Raw genomic sequence first — 20,609 nt, forward strand, 5'->3', positions numbered from 1 at the left:
GGGAGGTGTGGGAGGCTCAGCTCGTGGTGCCACCACCCTGTCACACCCCAACACCTGCACAGGTGGGCAGGGAAGGAAGACACTTCCAGAGCACCTGCAGCTCTGCTCCATCCCCACCCAGCACCAAACCAGGAGAATCCACACAGGGTCACAGCAGGCACAGCTTGAGGGGTCTGGGGGCAAAAGGGGTGTGGGGGAACCTCCAGCAACACAGGTGGGGTGGGCAACCTTATCAATATGATAATAAGAAATTCACCTAGTGAATCTGGGGAAGCCAGCCTGGAGGCAGAGCTGGGAAGTGCCTGGACACCCTTCTCTGGCTACTCCCCAAGGCTGGCAGCACACAACCTGAAGAGGTTCACAGTCTGAGTTCTGCTTTTCAAAACACCCCACCCTGAACCTCAGCAGTGTCTAAAAGCCGGTGGCTGCTCCCAGGTGTCACCATGAGCTTGGACACAACCTGAGGAAAGGTGCCTGTGGCAGGGCAGGGCTCTGCTCCCACCCCTCTCACCGGCCCTGGCAGAGCAGGTGGGATTTGCCCCCGATTCCATGGACTGGAGGGGGTCAGGCCATCCTGGCAGGATCCTCCCAGCACCCCAAGTGTCACCCCAAGCCACCTCAGTGTCCTCTGCTCCCAGCACTGACACCCACAATGTGCTTTAAACCCCCTGCCCTCTTCACCCTGCTGGTGCCAGGGCACCGTCCAGTCGGATGATGGTGCCAGGCTGAAGCTCCTCATCCTCAGAGGGCACAGGGAAGGGTCTGTCCCCATCTGTCCCCTGACCCAGAGGGGTCAGGACAGTGTCACATCCCACGGGAGCACTCGGAGCTCCAGAGGAGCAGCAGGGCTGGAGCAGCTCCTGTCTCCCCATTCCATCCTTCCTGGGAGAGGTGACAAGGGATATGACACTGGAAAAAGTCAGGTCAGTCCTGTGGGAAGGGGAATTCCACTCCCCTCAGCCTTAAACCAGAAAATCAAATCCTTGGAACAGCTTTGAAAGCAACGTCTCTCCTGTAGTGTGAATCAGTGCCCGCACAGGTACCGTCTATGTTTGCAGCAGGAAAGAAAACAAAAAAAGAAAAAAAAAACCTTCCCCCCCCCCAAAAAAAACCCCAAACCATGGAAAAGTTGGATCAGGGCTGCAGCTCAGGCTGGTCCTACCCTATCTGGATCTGGCCCGAGTACATGGTGAGCAGCACCATGATGGTGAAGCCCGTGAGCAGCCCCGCGTTCTGGATGGCGAAGGTGATCAGGGCACTGCCCTTCTGCTCGTCCTCACGGCTCACCTCGTTCATCTCAGGGAACTGGGGGGAAAAAAGGAAAAATTGGGATGGCAGGGCTCAGTGCCAGCCCCTCAGCAAACATTCAGCACCCTCCCATCCCGGGGATTGTCCCCCTGCGTGTGCCAAGGGGACAGAGGGCAAGCCGAGCTTTTCCAAGAGGGAAATCCCAGGGGCTCAGGATTTGGGCTCAGGATTTACCATGTCAGCCAGTGCTATGTACAGGAACATCCCTCCAGCCAGAGCAAAGATCCAGTTGGCAGAGAAGTGGCTGCCAGCCACGATGCCAAAGGCCAGGCCCACGTAGCAGCAGCAGGCAGAGATGAAGTTGAAGAAGAGAGCCTGGCGAATGGTCATGCCAGCATTGAGCAGGATCACAAAGTCCCCTGGGGAAAGAAGATGGGAGGAGGAGGAGGGAAGGGCTGTCAGCAGCATTGGGATTGAACTCAGACAATCCTGGAATATCCTGAGTTGGAAGGATCAGAATCCAACTGGACTGCACAGGAAACCCCAAAAGTCACAGCATGTGCCAGATCAAGTGTGGGCTCCCTGTGGCTGCTGGCACTGACCATCACACTGCCCCTAAACTCAGACATTCACACCCAAACCTCCTTCACTGACCATCACACTGCCCCTAAACTCAGACATTCACACCCAAACCTCCTTCACCCCATCACACTGCCCCTAAACTCAGACATTCACACCCAAACCTCCTTCACTGACCATCACACTGCCCCTAAACTCAGACATTCACACCCAAACCTCCTTCACTGACCATCACACTGCCCCTAAACTCAGACATTCACACCCAAACCTCCTTCACTGACCATCACACTGCCCCTAAACTCAGACATTCACACCCAAACCTCCTTCACCCCATCACACTGCCCCTAAACTCAGACATTCACACCCAAACCTCCTTCACTGACCATCACACTGCCCCTAAACTCAGACATTCACACCCAAACCTCCTTCACTGACCATCACACTGCCCCTAAACTCAGACATTCACACCCAAACCTCCTTCACTGACCATCACACTGCCCCTAAACTCAGACATTCACACCCAAACCTCCTTCACCCCATCACACTGCCCCTAAACTCAGACATTCACACCCAAACCTCCTTCACCCCATCACACTGCCCCTAAACTCAGACATTCACACCCAAACCTCCTTCACCCCATCACACTGCCCCCTAAACTCAGACATTCACACCCAAACCTCCTTCACTGACCATCACACTGCCCCTAAACTCAGACATTCACACCCAAACCTCCTTCACTGACCATCACACTGCCCCTAAACTCAGACATTCACACCCAAACCTCCTTCACTGACCATCACACTGCCCCTAAACTCAGACATTCACACCCAAACCTCCTTCACTGACCATCACACTGCCCCTAAACTCAGACATTCACACCTAAACCTCCTTCACTGACCATTCTACTATTCCTAAATTTGAACATTCACACCCAAACCTGCCTCCCCCTCAACTACCCCTAAATTTGGACATTCACCACTATTCCTAAACTCAGCCATTCCCACCCAAACTTGCCTCCCACTCACTGACCACAGCACTGTCCCCAAACCCACCCAAACCCACCTCCCCCTCCCAAACAGAGGTGTTGAGGGCTTTTTTTGTGTGGTTTTTTTTCCCTTCAGATGCCTCCATCTAAATTTAAACCTCAGACATCACATTACCCCGTTATTTTTAGAGCAACCATTACTCACAGCAGTTTACACCCCACCCTTTCCAGCAGCATCACTGTTTATCCCACCCCCAAAATTCACCTTTTTGGGGTGAAAAAAGGACTGGGGAGGGAGAGGGAGGGACACACCCAGCTCGTGTGGGAACTCCTCACAGAGAATGGCCACGGAGGTGCTGATGCCCTGGAAGACGGAGACGGTGAAGGAGGCGCCGATGGCCAGCCCGTCGATGAAGTTGTGCAGCCCGTCACTGAGTGTGATCATCCAGGCCAGGGTGCCAATGTCCGAGTACCTGACCTCCTTCAGCCAGTAGCACGCGCTCTGGGAGGCCTGCAGGTCCTGCCACACACCCCAGGACAGGCATCAGCACCCCAGGACAGGTATCAGCACCCCAGGACAGGTATCAGCACCCCAGGACAGGCAGCAGCACCCCAGGACAGGTATCAGCACCCCAGAACTGCCATCAGCACCCCAAAACAGGCATCAGCACCCCAGAACTGCCATCAGCATCCCAAAACTGCCATCAGCACCCCAAAACAGGCATCAGCACCCCAAAACAACCATTAGCCCCCCCAAAACAGCCCCCAGCCCCTCAATGGGGTCTCTGCTCCCCTTCCCCCCACTGATTAAACCAGCAGAGCTGTTTGTTCCCACCCCACCCCGAGGATTTTGGGGTGCAGAGCTCCTTTCTGACGGTCCCACCCCATCTCACCTGCACTGACAGGGACCCCACCACCCCCGTGGGGTCCCCACTCTGTGCTTTGTGCTCCAGCTCCCCGGGGATGTGGGGGATCATGTGGTCCATGTCCCCGTTCTGCAGCTTCTCTGTCACCCCCTCCTCACGGTCCTTCCTGCAGGGCACGGCCTCGGGGCCGTAGTGGCTGTGCCCGTGGTGCTGCTGGGGCAGGGGCTGGTGTTAGCCCAAAATTCCTGCTGCTTCCCACCCCACCATCCCAAAATCCCTGCTGCTCCCCACCCCACCATCCCAAAATCCCTGCTGCTTCCCACCCCACCATCCCAAAATTCCTGCTGCTCCCCATCACACCATCCCAAAATCCCTGCTGCCCCCCACTCCACCATCCCAAAATTCCTGCTGCTCCCACCCCACCATCCCAAAATCCCTGCTGCTTCCCACCCCACTATCCCAAAATCCCTGGTGCTTCCCACCCCACCATCCCAAAATTCCTGCTGCCCCCCATCACACCATCCCAAAATCCCTGCTGCTCCCCACCCCACCATCCCAAAATTCCTGGTGCTCCCCACCCCACCATCCCAAAAATCCTGCTGCTTCCCATCACACCATCCCAAAAATCCTGCTGCTTCCCACCCCACCATCCCAAAATCCCTGCTGCTTCCCACCCCACTATCCCAAAATCCCTGGTGCTCCCTATCACACCATCCCAAAATTCCTGCTGTTTCCCACCCCACCATCCCAAAATTCCTGCTGCTTCCCACCCCACCATCCCAAAATTCCTGGTGCTCTCCACCCCACCATCCCAAAATTCCTGGTGCTCCCCATCACACCATCCCAATATTCCTGCTCTTTCCTACTCCACCATCCCAAAATTCCTGGTGCTTCCCACCCCACCATCCCAAAATTTCTGATGTTTCTCATCCCACCATCCCAATATTCCTTCTCTTTCCTACCCCATCATCCCAAAATTCCTGCACCTTCCCATCACACCATCCCAAAATTCCTGCTCTTTCCCACCCAGCCATCTTCATATTCCTCCTCTTTCCCATCCCACCACCCTGAAACTCCTGCTCTTTCCCACCCCACCATTCAATATTCCTGCTTTTTCCTCCTCCCATCCCAAATCCCTGCTTTTTCCTCCTCCCATCCCAAATCCCTGCTGTTCCCCACCCCTGCCCTGCCTCACCTGGTCCTTCTGCTTCAGGAGCATCTTGAGGATTTTCTCTGTGAAGAAGAAGAGGTAGAAGCCCCCGAACACCACAGCAGATTTGGAGACATAATAATCTTCCTGAGGGTTGAAGCCAAACGCCTGCAGGGGACAGGGGCAGGGTGAGGAGCAGGTCCTGGCAGGTCCTTCACCTGCCTCTGCCCCCGGGGTGACACTGCAGGGGTGACACAGCTCTGAGCTCTCACTGAGGAGCAGACAGGACAAGCTCAGGGAAAAAAAAAAAAAATCTTTGAGCGCTTTGGATCTCCCTCACTCCCTCACCCAAGGCATCGGATGCTGCACTGGGGTGGGGATCCCAAAATCAGGCTCTGCTCTGCCCTCAGGGCTAGAAAAAGCCAGCAAAGGCAATAAAATGATTCCCTGAGCAGGATTCCCTCCCAGCCCTCCATACCTCCAACTCTGGGCTCCCCTTCTCCAGCCAGAAACAGCCCCAGAGAGAGAGCAAAGCACAATCCCAGAGCCCCCATCCTGTCCCTACCTCGGGAATGAGCTGGAAGAGGGCGTTGGAGTAGAGAGTTCCAATCGCCAGAGCTATGAAGTAGAGCAGCAGCCTCTTGTAAAATGTCTTCTTCATGAAGGGCACCACGCTGGCTCCCACCAGCGAGCACAGGGAGATGACGGAGACGCAGAGGAAACCATAACCCCAGACTGGCCAGAGCCAAGCCCACCCCAGGAGATGAGGGGAGAAGGGATGGGAGCAGCGTGGGGACGGGCAGGGGAGGATCCACGGCAGGGCAGAGGGAGGGAAGGAGAGAAGAGGAAATTCATTAGTGATTCTCCTTCATCCGGCCCAAGGGAGGAGCCGGCGCTGGGCGGATTTGGGAAAAGCCGGTTTGGTAGCCAGGTTGGGTTCCAGCTAGCCACCAGCTCTGCTGTGTGAGCCATTCCCAAAGCCAAACAGCAGCCAGCTTCCCCCAGCACCTCCACGCTCCAGCCCTGCCCTGCAGCTGGGGCAGCTGCTGCTGGGGCTGGAGCGTGCCTCCAACACTTCTGGAATTGGAGGTGCTCGATTTTTATGTCTCCAGCAAATAAAAGTTGTAGTTCTGGAGCTGAAAAAGAAGCCTTGAAAAACAAAATAAAAAAATTAAATATCTCATAGCTCAGATGAGGTGTTTGCTGCCTGGCAGCAAAGCAACACCCATGGGGAAAACCCACTGGAATTTTAAGGTGGATGTGCCAAATCCAGCTCATCCTCCGAGGAGGTACCTGGACCACATTCCAAAGGTTCCCAGTCCAGGGGGGTTTATTTATTCAGCTCCAGAACTGCTCAATTACAACACAATTAATTAGTGATATTTCTGTCGGTCCCATCAGAGCACCAGGAAACCTCATGGAAGCCAGAACTGGGAAACCAGGTAGGGGGAGGAAAAAAAAAGCAATTAAAGGATTTGTAAAAGTTGGCTGATTGCAGAGGAAGCTGGTGTTTCTCCAGGTAATTCTTTTATGTGGATATTTGATCACATTTTCATGGACACTCCACTTTTTTTTCCCCCTTTGGCTCAGGAGAACTCAGAGCAGAATTATATTGATATCTGATCACATTTTCATCGATATTTCTCCCCTTTGGCTCAGAGGAACTCAGAGCAGAGTCATATGGACATTTGAACATATTTTCATGGACACTCCACTTTTTTTTCCCTCTGGCTCAGGAGAACTCAGAGCAGAGTTATATCGATATTTGATCACATTTTCATCAATATTTCACTTTTTTGTGCCCCTTTGGCTCAGAGGAACTCAGAGCAGTTAAATGGATATCTGATCACATTTTCATCAATATTTCTCCCCTTTGGCTCAGAGGAACTCAGAGCAGAGTTATATCAATATCTGATCACATTTTCATGGATACTCCACTTTTTTCCCCCTTTGGCTCAGAGGAACTCAGAGCAACTATATTGATATCTGATCACATTTTCACGGGTATTTCACTTTTTTTCCCTCTGGCTCAGAAGAACTCAAAGCAGAGTTACATAGATATCTGATCACATTTTCATCGATATTTCTCCCCTTTGGCTCAGAGGAACTCAGAGCAACTATATTGATATCTGATCACATTTTCATCTATATTTCCCTTTTTATTCCCCCTCTAGCTCAGCAGAACTCACAGCAGAGTTCTATCGATACCTGATCACATTTTCATGGATATTTCCCTTTTTTGTGCCCCTTTGGCTCAGATGAACTCAGAGCAGTTCTATCGATATCTGATCACATTTTCATGGATATTTCCCTTTTTTGTGCCCCTTTGGCTCAGATGAACTCAGAGCAGTTCTATTGATATCTGATCACATTTTCATCAATATTTCCCTTTTTTTTCCCCTTTTGGCTCAGCAGAACTCAGAGCAGTTCTATCGATATCTGATCACATTTTCATCAATATTTCCCTTTTTTCCCCTTTTGGCTCAGCAGAACTCAGAGCAGTTATATTGATATCTGATCACATTTTCATGGATATTTCCCTTTTTTTTCCCCTTTTGGCTCAGCAGAACTCAGAGCAGTTCTATCGATATCTGATCACATTTTCATGGATATTTCCCTTTTTTTTTCCCCTTTGGCTCAGCAGAACTCAGAGCAGAGTCCCAGCTGACCCCATTTCCAGCACTAACCCCGCAGCTGAGCCCACCCCGCACTCGCAGCACCCCCTCCCCGCAATCCCCGCGGCTCCGGAGGTTTCCTGGCGCTCGGAGGGAGCCCCGGGATGGATCGGGGACGGGGCAGGAGGGGCAGGGGCGGCTCTACCTCCGGGAGCAGCTGCAGCAGCGCGTTAGAGAGCAGCGTGCCGATGGACAGAGCGACGAAAAACAGCAGCAGCCGGCCGAAAAACGCCTTCTGCCGGCAGGGCACCAGGAGCACGCCCAGCAGCGAGGCCGCGTTAATCACCGACACACTGACAAAACCAAAGCCCCACGCTGCGGAACGAGAAGAGACGAGGGGCTGGCATCACCCGGGCGGGGAGGCTCGGGGGGCTCCGGGGCTCCAGCTGCAACAAAACTCTGGGTTTTGGGGAGGGGGAGGTACTGGGGTCCTTGGGTGAGCATCCCCCGGCTCGGGGGTGGGGTCACCCACTCCCACCCACGGGAACTCACAGAACGGTAATATTGAGATTTGGTCATATTCTCATGGGTTTTGCACTTTTTATCCCCCTCTGGCTCACAGGAACTCACAGCAATTTGATCATATTCTCATGGGTATTGCACTTTTTTTGTCCTCTGGTTCATAGGAACTCACAGCACAGTAATATCGATATTTGATCATATTTTCATGGATATTTCCCTTTTTTTCCCCTCTCTGGTTCACAGGAACTCATAGCAGAGTTATATTGATATTTGATCATATTTTCATAGATATTTCCCATTTTTTTTCTCTCTGGCTCATGGGAACTCACAGCACAGTAATATCGATATTTGGTCATATTTTCATGGATATTTCACTTTTTTTTCCTCTGGCTCATGGGAACTCACAGCACAGTAATATCAATATTTGGTCATATTTTCATAGATATTTCACATTTTTCCCTCTCTGGCTCACAGGAACTCACAGCAATTTGATCATATTTTCATGGGTATTTCACTTTTTTTTTCCTCTGGTTCACAGGAACTCACAGCAGAGTAATATTGATATGTGATCACATTTTCATAGATATTTCACTTTTTTTCCCCCCTCTGGTTCATGGGAACTCACAGCAGAGTTCTATCGATATTTGGTCATATTTTTATGGATATTTCACTTTTTTTTCCCCTGGTTCACAGGAACTCACAGCAGATTTCTATCGATATTTGATCATATTTTTATGGATATTTCACATTTTTTTCCTCTGGTTCACAGGAACTCACAGCAGAGTTATATTGATATGTGATCACATTTTCATAGATATTTCACATTTTTTTCCCCTGGTTCACAGGAACTCACAGCAGAGTTATATTGATATGTGATCACATTTTCATAGATATTTCACATTTTTTTCCCCTGGTTCACAGGAACTCACAGCAGAGTTATATTGATATTTGATCACATTTTCATGGCTATTTCACACTTTTTCCCCTCTGTGCCACTGAGCACATCCCTCCAAGCTGGACACAAACCAGCAGCAAACATCTCCCAGCACATCCCCAGTGCCCATCCAGCTGCTCTGGAGGCACAGAGCTTATCCCAGCACCATCCAAACCAGCAAAACTCCTTTACTGGGAGGATCCCCAGCCCAGAACTGGGAACTGCACCCCAATTACCTTCAGCAGAGCTGGGTCTGTTCTCCTCTGGCTGCTCCTCCTGCTGCTCCTGCAGGTTCTCAGAGGAACAAGCCCCTGACTCCAGCTGCTGCAGGATGGTGGGGCAGAACTCCTGGAACTCCCTGTGCCCCACAGCAGAGCCCTGGCTCAGGTTGTGGATGGCAAAAAGCTCCACAGAGCTGAAGCACTGGAGGGGGGAAAAAAACCACAGAAATGCACCTTGAGATTCCCACAGCTCCACAGGGGGAGGCCAGGAGTCTGCAGGGAGGATTTGGGGGTCCACAGGGAAAGTTTGGGGACTCACAGGGAAGTTTTGGGGGTCCACAGGGAGGATTTGGGGACCCACAGGGAAGTTTTGGGGGTCCACAGGGAGGATTTGGGGACTTACAGGGAGGATTTGGGGGTCCACAGGGAAAGTTTGGGAACCCACAGGGAAGTTTTGGGGGTCCACAGGGAGGATTTGGGGGTGCACAGGGAGGATTTTGGGGTCCACAGGGAAGTTTTGGGGGTCCACAGGGAGGATTTGGGGGTGCACAGGGAGGATTTGGGGGTCCACAGGGAAAGTTTGGGAACCCACAGGGAGGATCTGGGGATTCACAGAGAAGTTTTGGGGGTCCACAGGGAAGTTTTGGGGGTCCACAGGGATGATTTGGGGGACCCCAAAGGGAGGTTTGGAGCTCACAGGAAGTTTTGGGGCTCACATGAAGTTTTGGGACCCCCAGGGTTGGTGGCTCCCAGGGCTGTGTCTCACCCGGGACAGGCTGTGGCGCTGCTGGTGGGGTTTGGGGTTCACAAGGGGTGTTTGGGGCTCCCAGAGGTTTTTAGGGCTCCCAGAAGATTTTGGGGCTCCCAGGGGTTTTGGGGCTCCCAGGGGTTTTTGGGGTTCCCAGAGGTTTTTAGGGCTCCCAGGGGTTTTTGGGGTTCCCAGGGGTTTGGGGTTCTCAGGGGGTGTTTGGGGCTCCCAGAGGTTTTTAGGGCTCCCAGGGGTTTTTAGGGCTCCCAGGGGTTTGGGGCTCCTCGGGGGTTTTTGGGGCTCCCGGGGGTTTTGGGGCTCCCAGGGCAGTGTCTCACCTGGGACAGGCTGCGGCGCTGCTGGTGGGTTTGGGGTTCCCAGGGGTTTGGGGGTTTTTGGGGCTCCCGGGGCAGTGTCTCACCCGGGACACGCTGTGGTGCTGGTGGGTTTGGGGTTCACAGGGGTTTGGGGTTCCCAGGGGTTTGGGGGTTTTTGGGGCTCCCGGGTTTTTGGGGCTCCCGGGGCAGTGTCTCACCCGGGACAGGCTGTGGTGCTGGTGGGTTTGGGGTTCACAGGGGTTTGGGGGTTTTTGGGGCTCCCGGGGCAGTGTCTCACCCGGGACACGCTGTGGTGCTGGTGGGTTTGGGGTTCACAGGGGTTTGGGGTTCCCAGGGGTTTTTGGGGCTCCCAGGGGTTTTTGGGGCTCCCGGGGCAGTGTCTCACCCGGGACACGCTGTGGTGCTGGTGGGTTTGGGGTTCCCAGGGGTTTGGGGTTCCCAGGGGTTTGGGGGTTTTTGGGGCTCCCGGGGCTGTGTCTCACCCGGGCCACGCTGCTCTGGCCGCTCTGCTCGCTGCCGTTTCCGCGCCCCAGCCCCAGGTGCAGGCGGTTCAGCAGCTCCTGCAGCTGCCCCAGGCTCAGCCTCTGGCTCTGCCCGTAGCGCTGCAGCAGCTCCTGCAGGAAGGAGGCTGCGGACACGGGGGGGCTCTCCCTGCCTGCCCCCAGCCCGCGGGGGAACAGGCACAGCAGCAGCAGCAGGCAGCAGCTCCGGGGGCACGGAGTGGGGGGCATGGTGACTCTGGGGGGCTGCGGGAGAAAGGACAGGGCTGCTGGGCTGGGCATTGCCAGAGCTGCAACACAGCCAGCTCAGCCCCAAGCAGAGCTGCAACACAGCCCAAAAAGAGCCCAAAAACAGCCCAAACACAGCCCAAACACAGCCACAAACAGCCCCAAACACAGCCCAAACACAGCCCCAAACAGAGCCCAAACAGAGCCCAAACACAGCCCAAACACAGCCCCAAACAGAGCCCAAACAGAGCCCCAAATACAGCCCCAAACACAGCCCAAACAGAGCCCAAACACAGCCCCAAACACAGCCCAAACAGAGCCCAAACACAGCCCCAAACACAGCCCCAAACACAGCCCAAACACAGCCCAAACAGAGCCCAAACACAGCCCCAAACACAGCCCAAACAGAGCCCAAACACAGCCCCAAACACAGCCCAAACAGAGCCCAAACACAGCCCCAAACACAGCCCAAACACAGCCCCAAACACAGCCCAAACACAGCCCCAAACACAGCCCAAACACAGCCCCAAACACAGCCCAAACAGAGCCCAAACACAGCCCCAAACACAGCCCAAACAGAGCCCAAACACAGCCCCAAACACAGCCCAAACAGAGCCCAAACACAGCCCCAAACACAGCCCAAACACAGCCCCAAACACAGCCCAAACACAGCCCCAAACACAGCCCAAACAGAGCCCAAACACAGCCCAAACAGAGCCCAAACACAGCCCCAAACACAGCCCCAAACACAGCCCAAACACAGCCCCAAACAGAGCCCCAAACACAGCCCAAACACAGCCCCAAACACAGCCCCAAACACCCCAAACACAGCCCCAAACACAGCCCCAAACACAGCCCAAACACAGCCCCAAACACAGCCCCAAACAGCCCAAACACAGCCACAAACAGCCCCAAACACAGCCCCAAACACAGCCCCAAACACAGCTCAAACACAGCCCAAACACAGCCCCAAACACAGCCCCAAACACAGCCCCAAACACAGCCCCAAACACAGCCCAAACAGAGCCCCAAATACAGCCCCAAACAGAGCCCAAACACAGCCCAAACACAGCTCCAAACACAGCCCAAACAGAGCCCAAACACAGCCCCAAACAGAGCCCAAACACAGCCCCAAACACAGCCCAAACACAGCCCAAACAGAGCCCAAACACAGCCCAAACACAGCCCCAAACACAGCCCAAACAGAGCCCAAACACAGCCCCAAACAGAGCCCAAACACAGCCCAAACACAGCCCCAAACACAGCCCCAAACAGAGCCCAAACACAGCCCAAACACAGCCCCAAATACAGCCCCAAACACAGCCCCAAACACAGCCCCAAACACAGCCCAAACACAGCCCAAACAGAGCCCAAACACAGCTCCAAACAGAGCCCCAAACCCAGCCCCAAACACAGCCCCAAACACAGCCCCAAACAGAGCCCAAACACAGCCCCAAACACAGCCACAAACAGCCCCAAACACAGCTCCAAACAGAGCCCCAAACACAGCCCCAAACACAGCCCCAAACACAGCCCCAAACAGAGCCCAAACACAGCCCAAACACAGCTCCAAACACAGCCCAAACAGAGCCCAAACACAGCCCCAAACAGAGCCCAAACACAGCCCCAAACACAGCCCAAACACAGCCCAAACAGAGCCCAAACACAGCCCAAACACAGCCCCAAACACAGCCCAAACAGAGCCCAAACACAGCCCCACACACCCCAAACACAGCCCAAACACAGCCCCAAACACAGCCCCACACACCCCAAACACAGCCCAAACACAGCCCCACACACCCCAAATACAGCCCCAAACACAGCCCCAAACACAGCCCCAAACACAGCCCAAACACAGCCCAAACAGAGCCCAAACACAGCTCAAACAGAGCCACCAAACCCAGCCCAAACACACAGCCCCAAACACAGCCCCAAACAGAGCCCAAACACAGCCCCAAACACAGCCACAAACAGCCCCAAACACAGCCCAAACACAGCCCAAACACAGCCCCACACACACAGCCCCAAACAGAGCCCCAAACACAGCCCAAACACAGCCCCAAACAGAGCCCCAAACACAGCCCCAAACACAGCCCCAAACACCCCAAACACAGCCCCAAACACAGCCCACACAACAGCCCCACACACACAGCCCAAACACAGCCCCAAACAGAGCCCCAAACACAGCCCCAAACACAGCCCCAAATACAGCCCCAAACAGAGCCCAAACACAGCCCCAAACAGAGCCCCAAACACAGCCCAAACAGAGCCCCAAACACAGCCCAAACAGAGCCCCAAACACAGCTCCAAACAGAGCCCCAAACAGAGCCCCAAACAGAGCCCCAAACACAGCCCCAAACACAGCCCCAAACACAGCCCCACACACAGCCCCAAACACAGCCCCAAACACAGCCCCAAACACAGCCCCAAACACAGCCCAAACACAGCCCCAAACACAGCCCCAAACACAGCCCAAACACAGCCCCAAACACAGCCCCAAACAGAGCCCAAACACAGCTCCAAACAGAGCCCCAAACACAGCCCCAAACACAGCCCAAACACAGCCCCAAACACAGCCCCACACACAGCCCCAAACACAGCCCAAACACAGCCCCAAACACAGCCCCAAACACAGCCCAAACACAGCCCCAAACACAGCCCCAAACACAGCCCAAACAGAGCCCAAACAGAGCCCAAACAGAGCCCCAAACACAGCTCCAAACAGAGCCCCAAACACAGCCCAAACACAGCCCCAAACACAGCCCAAACACAGCCCCAAACACAGCCCAAACACAGCCCCAAACACAGCCCAAACACAGCCCAAACACAGCCCCAAACACAGCCCCAAACACAGCCCCAAACACAGCCCAAACACAGCCCCAAACACAGCCCCAAACACAGCCCCAAACACAGCCCAAACACAGCCCCAAACACAGCTCCAAACACAGCCCCAAACACAGCCCCAAACACAGCCCAAACACAGCCCAAACACAGCTCCAAACACAGCCCAGAGCCCCAAACACAGCCCCAAACACAGCCCAAACACAGCCCCAAACACAGCCCAAACACAGCCCCAAACACAGCTCCAAACACAGCCCAGAGCCCCAAACACAGCCCCAAACACAGCCCAAACACAGCCCAAACACAGCCCCAAACACAGCCCAACACAGCCCCAAACAGAGCCCAAACACAGCCCCAAACACAGCCCAAACACAGCCCCAAACACAGCCCCAAACACAGCCCAAACACAGCCCCAAACAGAGCCCCAAACACAGCCCCAAACACAGCCCAAACACAGCCCCAAACACAGCCCAAACACAGCCCCAAACAGAGCCCAAACACAGCTCCAAACACAGCCCAAACACAGCCCCAAACACAGCCCAAACAGAGCCCAAACACAGCCCCAAACACAGCCCAAACACAGCCCCAAACACAGCCCAAACAGAGCCCCAAACACAGCCCCAAACACAGCCCCAAACACAGCCCCAAACACAGCCCAAACAGAGCCCCAAACACAGCCCCAAACACAGCCCGAAACACAGCCCCAAACAGAGCCCAAACACAGCCCAAACACAGCCCCAAACACAGCCCCAAACACAGCCCAAACACAGCCCCAAACAGAGCCCAAACAGAGCCCAAACACAGCCCAAACACAGCCCAAACACAGCCCCAAACACAGCCCAAACACAGCCCCAAACACAGCCCCAAACACAGCCCCAAACAGAGCCCAAACACAGCTCCAAACAGAGCCCCAAACACAGCCCAAACACAGCCCCAAACACAGCCCCAAACAGAGCCCAAACACAGCCCCAAACACAGCCCCAAACACAGCCCCAAACAGAGCCCAAACACAGCCCAAACAGAGCCCAAACACAGCCCCAAACACAGCCCAAACACAGCTCCAAACACAGCCCCAAACACAGCCCCAAACACAGCCCCAAACACAGCCCAAACACAGCCTAAACAGTGCCCAAACACAGCTCCAAACACAGCCCAAACAGAGCCCAAACACAGCCCCAAACACAGCCCAAACACAGCCCCAAACACAGCTCCAAACACAGCCCCAAACAGAGCCCCAAACAGAGCCCCAAACACAGCTCAAACACAGCCCAAACACAGCCCAAACACAGCCCCAAACAGAGCCCCAAACAGAGCCCCAAACACAGCTCAAACACAGCCCAAACACAGCCCAAACACAGCCCCAAACAGAGCCCAAACACAGCCCCAAACAGGGCTGCAAACAGCCCAAACACAGCCCAAACACCCCAACCGTGGGTTTATGCTCAGAGCTGGAGGAACACAGATCCTGAGAGGACTCAGCGTTTTCCCACAATTTTTCCATGCAAAATCATCCTCCCCTCCTCCCCCAGCCCCTCACTCCCCATGGGGCACACACGGCTCCACAGCACCTCAGGGACCCTGGCAGGAGGAGGATGGTTGGGAAGAATGCAGGGCTGGGCCAAAGTCCAGCTGTGGCATCCCCAAATCCAGCTGTGCCAGCCCTAAATCCAGCTCTGCCAACCCCAAATCCAGCTGTGCCAGCCCTAAATCCAGCTCTGCCAACCCCAAATCCAGCTGTGCCAGCCCCAAATCCAGCTGTGCCAACCCCAAATCCAGCTGTGCCAGCCCTAAATCCAGCTATGCCAAAGCCAAATTCAGCTCTGCCAACCCCAAGTCCAGCGATGCCAACCCCAAATCCAGCTGTGCCAACCCCAAATCCAGCTATGCCAACCCCAAATCCAGCTGTGGCAAACCCAAATCCAGCTGTGGCAACCCCAAATCCAGCTATTTCAACCCCAAATCCAGCTGTGCCAACCCCAAATCCAGCTGTCTGGGGGTGAGCAGTCACCCTGCAGCCCTTGGCCTCGTGTGGGTCCCCTGGGTGTCACCAGGGCTGGGACACAAACACCTCCAGGAGCTCAATGGCAGCACTCAGAGGAGCACAGGAGGACAGAGGTGGCCTGTTCCTGAGGTTATAATTTAACCAGGATAATTACCATGAACCCAGTGCTTCCCTGCCCCAACTGTAGGTGCCTTTATAGTGTTTGCCCAGAATTAATCCTTGCCCTCTCTGTCCCTTTCATATGTGCCGAGGATTGATAAAAGGGGGGTGGCCCAGCCCTGGGGTGCAAAGGAGGGGGCTCAGGGACAGGGGGGATGCCAGGCACGACCTGCACGTCCTCCCTGGGAGCCTGGAGATTCCTGGAAAAGCTTGCCTGAAAAGTGGATGGCAAATTTGGAGAAAATAAAAATGTGGTGCCTCCATCAATGCAGCAGCCATTGTGATGCTGGTGTGGGCTCCAGGAGCAGCTCCTGATCCCCCTGGCTCCCCCTCCCAGGGGCTCCTGAGCCAGCCCTGGACACCCTGCAGGGCCTGGCCTGTGCTGACAGATCACAGGCTCCAGTCTCTTCCAAAAACCAGGACGGTTTTGAAGCCTGGCCAAGCAATTGTTCCAAAATAACCTGGGGCCAGGATTTCCATGCCGAGGGGCTGCTGGGGAATCGCTCCCCAGCCAGGACCCCTCTCCCCTGAAGGCTCCCACATTCCCACAGGTTTTACAGCTTACACCACTTTGTGAGCTTTGTTCTCCTGGAGCTTTTAGCCTCCTCCTGCCAGGCTTAGCTCGGATGCTTTGATTTAACCCCTCTCCTCCCAAAACGAGGGAGGGAGCCCATCCAGGGAACACCCTGCTGGGTGGGGGGTCCCGAGGGATCTCTGCCTCTTCAGCATCCCCATCCCAATCCATCCTTCCAGGTGGGTTCTCCCGGGCTATAAGGGATACCCAGCCAGGCTGTGACTCCCACAGGTGCTGGCACACAGCCCACCGTGCCAAAGGTTTGTCCTGGCTGCCCTCACGTCCCTCTGGCTGCCCTTCCCGGCCCGGTGCTCCCCATCTCCCCGGTCCCGCTCCCTGCACACCCATCCTGCCAAGGCACGCAGCTCTGCCCGCTGCCAAAATCCCTCCCGGGGGTTTCTCCAAAGCCGGGCTGAGCCGGATACAGCCAGGGTGGAAAACCGGACCTCGATTTTCACCCCGGTGCCAAAGGAAAGGCAGAGCGGGCAGGGCCGGAGCTGCTCAGGCTCGCTCCGTTTTAGGGCAAAACGAGGAGGAGGAGCCGCCCCTGCGGAGGAGAAGGACCCAAAAAATAGACATCTAGACACCCCGGGGGGCTCCGAGCTGCTGCAAGCCAGGGGGGAACCGAGCACACCCAGCGCAGCATCCCGGGATAAACAGCAAAGAACAACGACCCCCCCCCATCCCCTGCGACCCCCGCGGAGCTCCCCGGCTCCGTGAGCGCCCCCCTCAAGGGCGTCCTTGCCCGGGATGCTCCCGGAGCCCGCAGCCAGCGCAGCCTGACCCACTTTGTTATATCCGCGCTGGGATGGGGCTGGAACGGAGGGAGGATGTGCCCGGGAGCGATGCCCGGCTGCCACGACAGCACAAGGCAGCTCGCAAGGCCAGAAAAGCCCTTCCCGTCTGGCGGGGCTCGGCTGGCCGGGGATGATCATCGATCCCGGCCGCGATCCGCGATCTCCCCCCCGCTCCCAGCGGGAAGGTGACGCCGGGAATAAGAACCGCTGGCACAGGGCGAGCGTGTGACCCCGGCGACGGTCAGCCCAGCGCTTCCCGAAATCCCCCGCAAAGGGACGGCAGAGCTGGAGGGGAGGGGGGCAGCGGGGGGGCCCAAAATCCCAAAAATTCCAAAATCCCAAAATCCGGGACCCATCCCGAGCTCCTTCCGGAGCAAACGCCGCTGCCTCCTCCACGTGTGCTGCGGGTACCGGAGCACGGAGGTTTTTCCGGGGGCAGACGGGCAGCGATAGCGGGAGATGCCCCGGGAGATGCCTCGGGAGATGCCCCGGGCATCCCACCCCCCACGGACCCCCCAGTGCCCCCCAGACCGGAGCTGCCGCTGCCCCCCAGTCCCTGCCCCATCCCGCCCCACTCCCCATCCTCCCCACAGCTGCTTGGTCCCAGAGCTTCCACTGGTGCTGTCAGACACCAAAACCGAGCCCTGCACCCCAAAACTGAGCCCTGCACCCCAAAACTGAGCCCTGCACCCCATAACAGGGTCCCGCACCTCAGACCCCACCTGTACCTACCCCAGACCTCACGGGCTGTCCCAAAACGAGCCCCCCATTGTTGCCCCCATGCCCTGAGTCCAGTTCCAAACCCTAAACAGCCGCTGCCCGCATCCCCCATCCTTCCCCGCATCCCCCATCCCCATCCGGGGCTCGGGGCCGGCCCCAGCGCGCTCCCCCCGCCCCGCTGCCGCTGTTCCCGCTGCGGCCCGTCCTGCAGCGGCTCCCCGTGTCACGGCAGGGCTGCCGTGCCTGTCCCGGTTTATCCCGGTTTATCCCGGTTCGTCCCGGTTTATCCCGGTCCTACCTCCGCTCCCGCTCCCGCCGCCGCCGCTCGGGGCTGCGCAGGGCGCATGCGCGGCCGCCGGCACGGGGAGCGCGCGCATTGGCGGCAGCGGCGCCAGGCCACGCCCCCAAGACCGGGCCACGCCCCCAAGACCGGGCCACGCCCCCTCCGCGGAGCGGAACCCCCCCAAAAATCGCACCTGGGACCCCCCCAAAATCCCACCCTGGAACCCTCAAAAATCCCATCCTGGAACCCTAAAAACTCCCCAACGGGAACCCCCAAAATCCAACCGGGAACCCCCAAAAATCCCACCCGGGCCCCTAAAAATTCCCCCCAAAACCCCGTCCAGGACCTCTCAAATATCCCATCTGGGACCCCCTAAAATATTTGTTCTTAAATTTCATCCCAGGCTGGGCCACGGCTGCCAAAGTCCACCAGGATTGTCAAATAAACGGGGATAAATGATTAACCCAGGGCACAAGGTGACAGCTGTGGTGGCACTGCTGCTGTGACCCCCCCTGGGACCCCTCAAAAATGAGCACCCCCACCCCAAAATTCACCAGGGAGCAGCTGCCAGCAACGATTTTATTGCAATGAACCAAAAAACTGGTTACAGTGAAAAGTTAGGGAATTCCAACATCTCCTGACTGAGGCAAAAAAAAAAAAAAAAAAAAGCAGCACCTAAAATAGGTGAAAATTCAAACCTCTCCCTGGGGTAACGACCTGAATCCACAAAGAATTCTCCTTGGAAAACCAGTGACTCCTCAAGGACAGGAGAACCAGCCAAACTGGAGCTGGTTTGTTTAACAGCAGCTTGAAAAACCCCAGGGAGAAAAAAATAATTTATAAACCCGTGGAAATGCAAGAAACTGGGAAAAAAAAACCCCAACAAACAAACCCAAAATCTTTGGGATTTTCATCCAGCACCTGCAGAGGGATGAGCTGTGGGATCAGCAGCACTTTTGGGGCTCATTAACTCAACCCCCTTTGCTGAAAACCAGCAGGAATAATTCCCCAAAAAACCCCACAGTGCAATGCCCAGCATCCTCTAAACCAACAAACAAATAAATTAACGGCAGAACAGGGAATTGAGAATTGGGAATTGAGGGAGGTTCCCCTTAAACCAACAAACAAATAAATTAACGGCAGAACAGGGAATTGAGAATTGGGAATTGAGGGAGGTTCCCCTGGGCAGGGGGAGCAGCGGGAGAAATCCCGGTGTGATCCCGGTGTGATCCCGGTGCGATCCCGGTGTGATCCCGGTGTGATCCCGGTGTGATCCCGGTGCAGTCCCGGCTCTGGGGGCTCCATCCCAGCTCAGACCTGGCTCTGCAGGTCCTGGCAGCTCAGAGGAAGAAGAGCAGCTCGCTGAAGTGGGCGCTGGGCTCGTGGTGCAGCACCTGTCCCACCAGGAAGGCGAGCTTGTGCGCGTACTTGCAGGGCGCGGGGACGCGGATGGTGCCCGGCCAGTTCCAGTACAGGTGGCACAGCTTGAAGGTCAGCCTGGGACAGGGAGTGGGGTTTGGGATTGCTGGGGTGGTTCTGGGGCCCTCCCACAACCTGATCCCAGGGTTTTGGGACAGAGGGAATTGGGGTTTGGGATTGCTGGGGGTGGTTCTGAGACCCTCCCACAACCTGCTCCCAGTTTTGGGACTGAGGGAATTGGGGTTTGGGATTGCTGGGGATGGTTCTGGGACCCTCCCACAACCTGATCCCAGGGTTTTGAGACTGAGGGAATTGGGAATTTGGATTGCTAGGGGTGGTTCTGGGACCCTCCCAGAACCTGCTCCCAGGGTTTTGGAACAGAAGGAATTGGGAATTTGGATTGCTGGGGGTGGATGCAGAGCCCTCCCAGAACCTGCTTATAGTTTTGGGACTGAGGGATTTGGGATCTGGGATTGCTGGGGGTGGTTCTGAGACACTCCCAGAACCTGCTCCCAGTTTTGGAACAGAAGGAATTGGGATCTGGCATTGCTGGGGATGGTTCTGGGACCCTCCCAGAACCTGCTCCCAGGGTTTTGGGACTGAGGGAATTGGGGTTTGGGATTGCTGGGGATGGATCCAGAGCCCTCCCAGGTGTCCCTGTCCTTGGGACAGAGGGATTTGGATTTGGGATTCCTGGGAATGGATCCAGAGCCCTCCCAGAACCTGCTCCCAGGGTTTTGGCACAGAGGGAGTTGGGATCTGGGATTGCTGGGAATGGATCCAGACTCAGACCCACTCCCAGACCTGGGGGTCTCTCCCACCCAGGCAGGATTTTGGGGGGCTGCAGTCTCTCAGGAACTCCTGCCCTTTCCCCTGGATT

General features: G+C 55.8%; 2 protein-coding genes across 2 annotated transcripts in view; both read right to left on the reverse strand.

The window, feature by feature from the left end:
- Nucleotides 1-585: 585 nt before the first annotated feature.
- Nucleotides 586-18,404, reverse strand: SLC39A14 (solute carrier family 39 member 14; the record flags this gene model as incomplete). The annotated part of the gene is made up of 9 exons (XM_079328952.1): nt 586-1,305; nt 1,483-1,667; nt 3,125-3,332; nt 3,706-3,891; nt 4,874-4,996; nt 5,394-5,563; nt 9,136-9,322; nt 16,936-17,057; nt 18,326-18,404. 9 exons carry the CDS (start codon nt 18,402-18,404, stop codon nt 1,159-1,161), a joined length of 1,407 nt encoding a protein of 468 aa, XP_079185078.1. The 3' UTR covers nt 586-1,158.
- Nucleotides 18,405-19,650: 1,246 nt separating this feature from the next.
- Nucleotides 19,651-20,609, reverse strand: part of PIWIL2 (piwi like RNA-mediated gene silencing 2) — a gene marked incomplete at its 3' end in the record, with an annotated part of 6,662 nt that continues 5,703 nt past the window's right edge. The window contains 1 exon segment of the mRNA XM_079328953.1: nt 19,651-19,794. Within this exon segment, the coding sequence (XP_079185079.1) occupies nt 19,651-19,794 (144 nt within the window).

The sequence above is a fragment of the Erithacus rubecula genome, assembly GCF_903797595.1.
Source record: "Erithacus rubecula genome assembly, chromosome: 29".
NCBI classification, from domain to species: domain Eukaryota; kingdom Metazoa; phylum Chordata; class Aves; order Passeriformes; family Muscicapidae; genus Erithacus; species Erithacus rubecula.